Here is an 11214-nt window from a genome sequence, read left to right as displayed (position 1 = left end):
AGGAACAAGACGAAGATGACAACGATTCAACGATGAAGAACGGTGTAAGGAGGACGTCACGGGCACGGGCTGCCGGCGCCGAGGGCCGCGCGCGCACGGGCGCTTCGGCACCGTGTGCTGCGCGCGCCTGGTCAGGCTGCCACGCTGCCGCGTGCTGCTGTCACCGAGGCTGCCGGATCGTGGCGAGGCGAGGGTGACCGAGAGCGAGGGGCTGCGGGCGCCGAGGGGCGGCGCGCGCGCGGCTGCGTGCACACTGCGCGCAGCGCGCCCAGGTCAGCGACCGCGCGGCCGCTGCTGTTCTCTGGTCTGTTTAATCGCGGCGAGGAGGAGGCGAGCGATGGGGGCAGCGCGCGCCTGGGGCAGCGCCTGCGCGTTGTGCGCGCGGCGTGCCCGGCGGGCGACGCACTGCCGCTGCCGCTGCTGCTGTTCCGCCCATGCCGAGGTCTGCTGCTGCTGCGCCTGTGCTGGAGACGCCGAGGTCGAACGCGGCTGCTGTCGCTGCTGCACGCCGAGGCTGCTGCAGTGCCGGGCGGCGCTGTGCGGCGGCTGTGCAGTTGGTAGACGACGGCGCCTGATCTCCGGCTTGCGCTGGTGTTACTCGACGGTTGTGCAGCGCAGCGGTTGAAGAAGATGGCGGCGCCGCGCTAAGAGGCGAAACCCTAGGTCCAGACGCGGGTCGATGGCGGGTCAGACGGGCAGGGCGCGGGTCGATGGGTCCTGAGCGCGGATCTGGGCCAGAGAAGGTTTAGGCTTGCGGCTGGGCTTCTCCTTGCGGGCCTGGGCGGCTGCTGAACGGGCTTCAGAGGCTAGGCTGCGCGGTTTTGGGCCCAAACAATGGGCTGGATCAGTTTTTTCAGCCTGTTTAACCTTTTTTTTTATTTTCTTTTCTATTGTTTTATTGTAATAGATTAGAAATGGGATTCCACGAATGGGTCACGAAGAATTTTAATTCTTTATTTCTGTTCTTTGCATGTCGTGGTGCTAATCCTTTATGCTCGTTGCATGCTGTTTTTGTCTTTGCTTGTTAATATGTGTTTATTAACTGCGCTTAGACAAGCATGCTAGGTTTATCGTTTTCTTAAGCATGTTTTAGAATTCTGCGAGCATGTTTTACATGTTGCGTTCTAGAAGAGCATGTTTAGGATTATGTGTTGAGCATGATCAAACCTTTTGAAAGAAAAAAGACTAAGCTGTATTAATAATTTTATAGATGATTAAAAATTATTTAAATTTCCACAAACGATCTCAAGACAAAGTGATTAAGAATGTGAGTAAACGTCCACACGATCGTGGCTTACTTCATGTTTGATTTCACAAGTTTGTCAAGTTGAGGTTTCTATAAAAAATATTTAAACCATTAAAGTAGTGGGAGTTATGCAGTAAACGTCCACCCCTCGTGGCTTACTTGTATAGTTTTCACAAGTACTTTGGAGAATGGAATTGAATAAGATAACTAAGAAATTAAATTGAATGCGGCATGGTCCTAGTGAGTATGTCAAATTTAAGAATTTAATTTCGAAGTTAGATTGTGGTTATTGTTTAATAATTTTTATTCTTAAAATTATATAGACCTCCACATGCGGTCTCTAGACAAAGTGATTAGCAATGTGAGTAAACGTCCACCCCTCGTGGCTTACTTCACATTTGTTTTTCATAAGTTTGTCAGAAGATGTTTCAATAAAAAATATTTAAACCATTAAAGTAGTGGGAGTTATGCAGTAAACGTCCACCCCTCGTGGCTTACTTGTATAGTTTTAACAAGTACTTTGGAGAATGGAATTAAATAAGATAACCAAGAAAGTTAAATTGAAAGCGACATGGTCTGCGTGAGTATGTTAATTTCAAGAATTTAATTTTCAAGGTTAAAATGTGGTCATTGCTTAGATATCATTTCAAGTACAATGTACAACTCCCTCTCGGAGTCCCTTCTTGATAATGATATGGTCTAGTTAAAGGAGCCAATTATTAATTTCCTTTGTCAAAAGGTTAAGTTGACATGGATGGAAATTAAACGACTAGGTTAATAGTCTGGTTGAGGAGTTTATGTGTAAACGTCCACCCCTTGTGGCTTGCACATAGAATTCTTTGAGCAATTGGAGGTTTCACTAATATTGTTTTATCAAAAGGTTACAATATTACTGTTACGAACTATATGCGTTCATGTTCTTACATGTTTAAATTGTTTACTTTCAGATATGTCTATGTCTCCTGTTTCTTTATTCTTGCACAAAGTCTTTTAACCGGTCCACATATATAAAATGGAAACGCAGTTCTGGTTTTTTATCTTATCACAAACTAACACAATTTTTGTATTGCTTACTACTCCACGTTCTATTGGTCCGAATAATGAGTCAACTGATGAGAAAAAAGGAATTACATAAAAGGTGGCACAAGACGAATAATGTGGCTATATGCTATATTATGAGTATAATGTCACGAACTTTGTAGCTCCAACATCAGGGCATGGACGATGCTATATATTAGCATCATGCTGAATCTCAAGAAAGTGTTCGGGGAGTCGGACTGAGCTGCTCATTTAAATTTGATGAGAGTAATCTTGTTATTTTTATGAGTGAACACAGCTCAGTGCACGAGCATGTCATGCAAATTTTGATGGACTTGACTTGCTCAGTGGGAGTATCGACGGTGAGGCAAAAGTCGATATTATCCTGAACTTTCTTCCCAAGTCTTTTAATTAAGAACTTCCGCCTCAACGCTGTTATGAGCAAGAAAGATGATACTCTTTTTGAGTTGTTGAATGCTCTAGTTACAGCTAAGGAAGTTGTGGGAAAAAGATGTGCAAACACTTGTTATTGCCAAAGGATGCCCATCTTCTTCGTCAAAAGACGGGAAGAAGAAGGATCTAAGGGGCAAGAAAGACAAGGGAAATAGTGGGAGTAGTGGTGTGATAAGATTGAGTATTGAAGATTTTTTCTTTCAATACTCAAGGCAAAGGGTTAAGGTACTTCACTTGCTATAGTAACTGAGACATATCAGCTCATTTTCTACTCAGTTGTGAGTAGTGGATAACGAGAGAAACTGATAATGATTGTTACACCTTGCATGGCCTTTTAAGCTGACAAGGAAGCTGAGAAGTGATGAGATGATTGTCTTCATAAGCAACGTGACTAGAGTCGCAGTTGTTGCAATTGAAGCCTTGTCTTTAAGTCCTAAAGACATAGTTTAGTTTTTGAGAGTCCTTATCATGTTCCAAAATTTTGAATAGATGGATCTTATGTCATTTTTGATAGTGGTGTTTCTATCATAAGAAATGACAAAGTTGTCTATTCTGGTATTTTGAACATCTCTCTTCATACTATAACTTGTCTATAAAATACCTTTATATTGCATTTACATCATCGAACAAAAGAAAGAGAAAAGTTAAGGCTAATCTCTCATGAGGATCTTACACATATATTGATACCCTAGATTAGGTCACATCTATCTTAACAGGATCCAAAGGTTCGTGTCTAAATAGTACATTGGATTCAATCCAGGTTGTAGCACTTGGAACCTGCGAATCCTGTATAGAGGAAAAGATGGAGACCGGGTCATTCATGGCAAAGGGGATAAAGGGCCAATAATGTGTTAGGAATGATCTTTTCTGATTCATTGTCAGTGTTTGGGATTCCAACCCAGTTTACTACACCGTGTAATCCCTATATAAGATGGTGTGGTGGAGAGAAGAAATAGGTCACTCTTGGAAAAATATGTTCGATGATGAGTTATGTATCTTTGCAATTAGTCCTAAAGAATCAGAAGGTGGTTATTAGCAATGACACACGATTCTTAGAAGTGGACTATGGGAGTAATCACTAATCCAAGTCAGATAGTGTACTTCAAGAAATTGAAGACATTAGACAGGCGATTCCATCACCCAAGCCAAATGTGCAAGAGTTTTGTACCACAAGACACTGCACGCACTGTTGACACACATCTCGGAGAAGTGTATCTCTTTGCACGTATTCCTCGAAGGAAACCGGGGTTGCTCGAGCACTCTCCATCGAGTCACTGCTAGACGCCCCGTGTCCTGCGTCGTCATCTCTCCAATTGGTAGCCGCTTCACATTCGTGCTCCGCAATCATGTTATGGAGAATGATGCAACACACCATGGTGTCCTTGAGATGCTCCACGTACCAATTACACTACGGGCTTCGAATGATTCCCCACCAAGCTTGAAGGACTCCAAAGGCGTGAGAGAGTCTCAACCTATTGCATCACTGCTCATCTGGAAGTAACTATCGACACCTTGAACAGCTTCCACGATGCGCAAGAACAGCTCCTTCTGCATTCGAAAATGACGTCAGAAAAATGTAGGCCCGTACGTTGGATTTTCATTGAAATAGTCTTGCATAAGATGTAGATGGGCATCCTCACGATCACGGAGGACGTAAGACCGGGGACGTCTAACACGTTCCGGCGTCGGTTGGGAGTAGATTTGAGACATCAATTGTTTGTGCAACTCTATCTCGTCCATGATCGCTTAAGCTACGTCGTCGGATGAATCAGACGAAGAATCGTGCAAAGGTTCCGCCATTTTTTGAAAAAAAAAATACTGAAAGATAAATATTGGAAGAGTGAATGAGAAGAATTGTTGTTGTGTGAATGAAGGAGTTTAGGGGTATTTATAGATAGGAAATTAAAAAAAAAAAAAAAAAAGGAAAAAATCGGCAAAATAGTCATTGAAGGCAAAAAAAAAGGAAAAAAAAATCGGACAAAACCGCTGGTTTCAAATTTGAATTTGTTTTTTTTTTTCATGAGGCGTGTGTACAACACGCGCCAATTACACCGTCCTTCGAGTAGCACCCAATCGTTCGCGTAGCCCTCGAGTAGAGGCCGACTGCATTGCCCTACTCAATCTCGCCCTTACTCGAATAAGGGAGATCGAGTAGAGCGTTGCAAATGCTCTTATACAGATATATCTCTTACTGTGTACACTATCTTTTTTCATAAAGGAAATTGTCATAAATATCATTATCCCCCTCCCACTCCCCCGCAGCGGCGGAAAAGAACCTCGAAACAAAAATTTAATTTATCTACATAATTGACAATATACTATTAGGAGTTCCCTCGAAAAAGATTTGTCCCAACAATAGTTATAAAAAAATTAAGAAATCGTGCATATATAGATATTTTCCAAACACACGTTAATTTTCAAGCACTGACTCATGCTTCATTTTATTTATTAATATCATGAAATACAAGATCCGACAAAATACTCCACCCATGGATTCAAAGTAAAGTCATATGATCATATCAAATACGTTGAGTCCTTGATTCATGATACAAAATCCTCCATCAACCATAAGGTTATGCCCACTCACATACTTAGATTCATCGCTCGCCAAATAAAGGGCAGCAGCCGCCACATCTTCTGGCATCAAATTCACTCCCTTAAGGTTGGAATTAAAGCCTCGAATCCCATCGTCGTTAGCCTTCACAAAATCCCTCGACAGCGGCGTAGGCAGAATATACGGCGACACGCAGTTCACGCGCACGCCGTGCCTCCCGAGCTCCACGGCGGCGTTCCTCATCAACCCCACCACGCCGTGCTTCGAGCTGGTGTAGGCATGGGAGGAGGAGCCGCCCACGGCGGAGCACACGCTCGCCGTCGTGATGATGCTCCCGTATCGCTGCGGGATCATCACTCGGGCGGCGTGCTTCGTCCCGAGGAACGCGCCGACGAGGTTCACGTCGACGACGCGCTTGAACTCCGACAGCTGGCAATCCCGGATCTTGATCTGGGGGGCACCGGCGATGCCGGCGTTGTTGAACATGATGTCTAGCCTCCCGTACGTCGAGACGGCCGTGTCCACGGCGGTCTCGACGTCGGATTCTTTAGTCACGTCGCAGCGGACGAACGTGGCCGACGACGGCGGTCCCAATTCTTTGCAGACATTGCGTGATAATTCGTCTTGGATGTCCGCTATTACAACCTTGGCTCCATGCCGGGAAAACATTCTGGCGGCGGCCTCTCCGATGCCGCTGGCGGCGCCGGTTATTAAGGCTACTTTCCCTTCAAGCCTAACTCACGTCAAGTATGAAATTAATTAATTACAACATTAAATCATTAATTTTTGGTTATTATACAATGATGCTTTTGTGTTTCGACTAAATTATTGATTATTGAAAATTAAATGTGAATGTAGATCTTACCTTCTTAGAGAAGTTGAGGCCATATTGGCGCACCCTTTCGTTAGCTTGTTTTGTCTCTTTTTGTTGTCGCGAGTTTTCTTTTATTGATCACTTCACCGGTAGATCAACACTCTTGGATTTTTTTGATTTGGATCCTTGTCCTAGAACCTAACCCTAATGGCCAAACCTATCAATTAAGCTAGTTACCTAACGTACCAAATTCATAGTATTTCAATTATACTGTAAATATTTCGGTTGGTGTTTGGTTGAAACTTGGAATATACAAACGCTGGCTCTAATTGGACCCGCTCAGATCCGTGGATTCAGATCCGTTTTTTAGGGTCTGGATCTCAATTTTTTGGATCCAATAGATCTGAATTCGGATCTGGATCTCAATTTTTAAAACGGATCTGGATCTGGATCTTGAAATTTTTAGATCTGAATTCAACCCAGATCCGACCCGTGGATCCGTTTTATTTGATATATATATTAAATATTTTATATTTATTTTATTAATAATATTAAATATACTAAAAATTAAAAACAATACACTATGGAGACTTTTTTTCTTAAGAAATGTAATTTGAAAGACTTGTTATCATTGACTTGAGCATTGAGATTTGTTTATTTTGAATTTTTAGTGACTTATTTTTCTATGTTGAAACTTTGTATTGCATGAATATGTTTTGTGCAATAATTTTTATGATGAAAACTAGATGCTGTTGATTTTGCGACTTTTTTTAAAATTTTATTTAAAAACAGTAGATACATGGATCTGGACCCGTGGACCCGCGGATCTGAATTTGAATTCCAAATTTTTAGATCCGTTGAATCTGGGACGGATCTAGATCCAATAAAATATTAAAATGGATCTGGATCTGATATTAATGAGATCCGGTCCAGATCCAGCCGTTGCCATCTCTAGCTCCAATTCCTCTACTAACCCACTCAATTTGATAGTAGGGCTGAGAATCGGGTCAGGATCGGGTACCCTACCCGAAAAAATCGGGTTCCCGATCCCGAATAAGACCAAAACCCTAATCCCGACCCCGAACCCGAAAAAAATTCGGGTATTCGAGTACCCTAAATTACCCGATCAAAATTGCATCTGTCAAGTCAAACTGTGAAAATCGGGTACTTCGATTGGTGTTTGGTTGAAACTTGGAATATAGAAACGGTGGCTCTAATTAGACCCGCCCAGATCCGTGGATTCAGATTCGTTTTTTAGAGTCTGGATCTCAATTTTTTGGATTCGACATATCTGAATTCGGATCTGGATCTCAATTTTTAAAACGGATCTGGATTTGGATCTTGAAATTTTTAGATCTGAATTCAACTCAGATCTGACCTATGGATCCGTTTTATTTGATATATATTAAATATTTTATATTTATTTTATTAATAATATTAAATATACTTAAAATTAAAAACAATACACTATGGAGTTTCGCGAGTCTTCATAGGGCAATTGTCACTGCCTATGGACCCGAACCTGGGTGATCCTCTTCCTCTGCTCAAAGGAAGATAAGATGGAGGAAGAAAAAGGGAATCTATCGGCTTAGGAAAGATAAGGCTTCTCGATTCCACCGGCTGTTACTCGTACACAAAAGCCAATTGGGCGGTGTGGTTGAGAATGTGATTCACCTTTGAATCATGTGAGTCACTCCTTAACTAAAGAAAGAAGAGTTATTTATAAACCGCCCGGGATCACCTTAAAATTAAAAGAGTTGAAAAGGAAAAAGGGGTAAGCCGAGAAGAGAAGAGTGGGCGGTAGTTGGAAGCACAGTACGGGCAGAAGCAATCCCCAAGCATCATTTTAAAGCTCATTAGTCTTAGCGTGAAACCCAAGATAAAGGGGTGCAATAGGTCACTATAAGAACATGAACCCTCCATAACTTCTTTTAGGCCTAGATAACACTTTTTTTCTTAAGAAATGTAATTTGAAAGACTTGTTATCATTGACTTGAGCATTGGGATTTGTTTATTTTGAATTTTTAGTGACTTATTTTTCTATGTTGAAACTTTGTATTGCATGAATATGTTTTGTGCAATAATTTTTATGAAGGAAACTAGATATTGTTGATTTTGCGACTGTTTTTAAAATTTTATTTAAAAACAGAAGATCCATGGATCTGGACCCGCGGATTTGAATTTGAATCCCAAATTTTTAGATCCGTTGAATCTGGGACCGATCTAGATCCAATAAAATATTAAAATGGATCTGGATCTGATATTAATGAGATCCGGTCCAGATCCAGCCGTTGTCATCCCTAGCTCCAATTCCTCTACTAACCCACTCAATTTGATAGTAGGACTGGGAATCGGGTCAGGATCGGGTACCCTACCCGAAAAAATCGAGTACCCGATCCCGAATATGACCAAAACCCTAATCCCGACCCCGAACCCGAAAAAAAATCGGGTACCCTAATACCCGACTCGGGTATTCGGGTACCCTAAATTACCCGAATAAAATTGCATATGTCAAGTCAAAGTGTGAAAATTGGGTATTTCGGGTATTAGGGTACCCGAATTACCCGATTTAGCTTAATACCCTAATACCCGAAATATTCTATTTTTTTTTATAAAAAAATTGAAAATGTAGCCCCTATTTTCAGCATTTGCCCTATATAAATAGAAATTAAAAATTAATTTTATAATTTAAAATTCACCCTTATTTTTAATATTCGGGTATTCGGGTATACCCGATACCCGATCAGGTATACCCGATACCTGATTTTTAATTTACACCCTAAACAACCCGATCCCAAATCCGACCCCGAATTTTTCGAGTATAGGGTACCCGATACCCGATTTTTTTAGGTCGGATAATCGGATACCCTATACCCGAACCCTATTTTCTCACCCCTAGAGATAGTATAGGCGCCTAAAAATTAGTCAAAGTTGTTTTGTAAAATTGTTTGCATTGACTTTAAAGCTATATTAATTAACTAGGATTTAAACAAATTAAAATTATTAGGAGCGTTTAATTTTAGGGATGATTTTAGATATATAAAAATGAAAAAATACTGTCATTTATATGATATGGGTCAAAATATAAGTTCGGATTAATATGTGGATCAGGATCTGAATACGGGTTAATTTAGGTATACGGTACACCCGAATGCATTGGAAATTTTGTGAATTATATAATATGACGAAATAGAAACACCAAATTGAAGACGAACCAAATCTTCTTTTTTCTTTTTTAATTTGTGAAATAAAAAAACAATAATCCAAAATTTAGAACAATATATATAATGTATAATACCCGAATTAATGATACGTGTCATCCTAGTATCGAACATCAAAATAAAATACACATGTACGTGAATAATTGAATATCCATTGGAGTATATATACATACAACCTAACAACAAAGATATATCTATATTCATGCTTCATTATGCCAAACACGTTATGCACGTCACATACGTTGATATCATGAAACATTTATATCTATATATATAATACTCCTTCCGTCCACGATATTATTTTCACTTTATGAACAACATAAATTTTTAGAAAATGGTGAATAGCAATAAATATTATCGTGAGTGAAGTTTGGATCCCATTATTATTGTGAGTGGAGTTTGTGAACCATTCTGCTATAAATCGAAGTGAAAACGATATCGTGGACGGACCAAAATGGCAAAAGTGGAAACGATATGGATGAAGAGAGTATGTAATAACGATTACAAGTTGTCAAAATAATAGTAACTTCAATTTTTTATTTTTTACCATTCTGTTTTTAAAAATTAATTTAAGTAAATTATTATATTAAAATTCATCTTATATTTATTATATATTTTAAATTTAAATTAATTTAAGTAAATTATTATCTAATATTTATTATATACTCCCTTCGTCCCATTGATTTTGTCATGTTTTCTTTTTTGGATTGTCCCATTGATATTGTCATGTTTCTATTTTTCGTAATAATTTTACACTACAAATAATATATATGACCTATCACCTTTACACACTTTTATTACACTAATTTAACTCTCATTAATAACTGTGCCCAAAAATGGGACAAGCCTAATGGAAGGAGGAAGTATATTTTAAATTTATTTAATATCCTAATTTATAAAATAGATTTCACGCATTGCATGCGTGGGTGGTTCAGTAGCGACATATGAAATGAAGAGTCCCCATCGATGGTATTAGGAATTGATGAAATCAAATATGTTGCATGCTTGATTCATGATAGAAATTCGTCCATCAGCCATGAGGTTATGCCCACTCACATACTTAGATTCATCACTTCCCAAATAAAGAAAAGCTTCTGCCACGTCTTCCGGCATCAGACTCACTCCTTTAAGGTTGGAGAATATACCTCGGATCCCATTTTCATGTTAGCCCTTCGAAATGGTGTAGGCATGTGAGAGGCCGCGCTTGCTGTCGTGATGATGCTCCCGCTCCGCACACTCGGGCGGCGTGCTTGACGAGGTTCACGCGCTTGAAATCGGACAGCTGGCAGCCCAGGATCTTGACCCGGTCGGAGCCTTCGATGATGTCTAGTTTCCCGTACACGGCGGTCTCGACGTTGGATTCTTCGGTCACGTCGCAGTGGACGAACGTGGCCGACGACGGTGGTCCCAAATCTTTGCAGATATCGCGTCCCAATATTGGTCTTGGATGTCCGCTATTACAACCTTGGCTCTATGCCGGGAAAACAATCTGGCCTCCGACGCCGCTGGCGGCGCCGGTTATTAGGGCTACGTTTCCTTCGAGCCTATATATTGTCACGTGAAGCATGAAATTAATTCGACATTTTTGGTTATTATAGAAAGATGTTTTCGACTTGATATTGAAAAATGGGAATGTTGAACTTACCTTCTTAGAGAAGTTGAGGCCATTGAGGCACTCCTTAATTTTTTTTTGTTGTGGTGCGTTTCCTTTATTTTATTTGTTCCTATGGGTTTCCTTTAAGTGGCAAAAATTAAAATAGCCAATTTGATTAAGTAAAAGTTGATAGTGATCATAAAAATAAAAATATATTAATTAGGTACATTTTTACAAATATACCCTTTTATTATTTGAATTTAACAATATTAAATTTTGAAATTTTGAATTTTA

The 11214-nt window shown here is 40.2% G+C and overlaps 1 protein-coding gene and 1 pseudogene across 1 annotated transcript; both read right to left on the bottom strand.

Annotated features, from left to right (window-relative positions):
- Window positions 1–5151: 5151 nt before the first annotated feature.
- LOC131021554 (borneol dehydrogenase, mitochondrial-like) lies at window positions 5152–6353 on the bottom strand. Its single transcript, XM_057950791.1, has 2 exons — window positions 6157–6353; window positions 5152–6024 (listed from the first exon to the last, which is right to left on the bottom strand). Exons 1-2 carry the CDS (start codon window positions 6177–6179, stop codon window positions 5244–5246), a joined length of 804 nt encoding a protein of 267 aa, XP_057806774.1. The 5' UTR covers window positions 6180–6353; the 3' UTR covers window positions 5152–5243.
- A 3917-nt stretch (window positions 6354–10270) lies between these two features.
- Window positions 10271–10994, bottom strand: LOC131021545 (borneol dehydrogenase, mitochondrial-like; annotated as a pseudogene).
- Between the last annotated feature and the right edge of the window lie 220 nt (window positions 10995–11214).

This window comes from Salvia miltiorrhiza, chromosome 1 (assembly GCF_028751815.1).
Source record: "Salvia miltiorrhiza cultivar Shanhuang (shh) chromosome 1, IMPLAD_Smil_shh, whole genome shotgun sequence".
In the NCBI taxonomy this organism is placed as follows: Eukaryota; Viridiplantae; Streptophyta; class Magnoliopsida; order Lamiales; family Lamiaceae; genus Salvia; species Salvia miltiorrhiza.
This window is presented reverse-complemented; position numbering and strand designations above follow the sequence as displayed.

Coding starts and splice junctions, on each gene's coding strand:
- LOC131021554 (XM_057950791.1), bottom strand. CDS start 6,179: ATGGCCTCAACTTCTCTAAGAAG. Junction 6,025..6,156: donor GCCTCAACTTCTCTAAGAAG/GTAAGATCTACA, acceptor GACGTGAGTTAG/GCTTGAAGGGAAAGTAGCCT.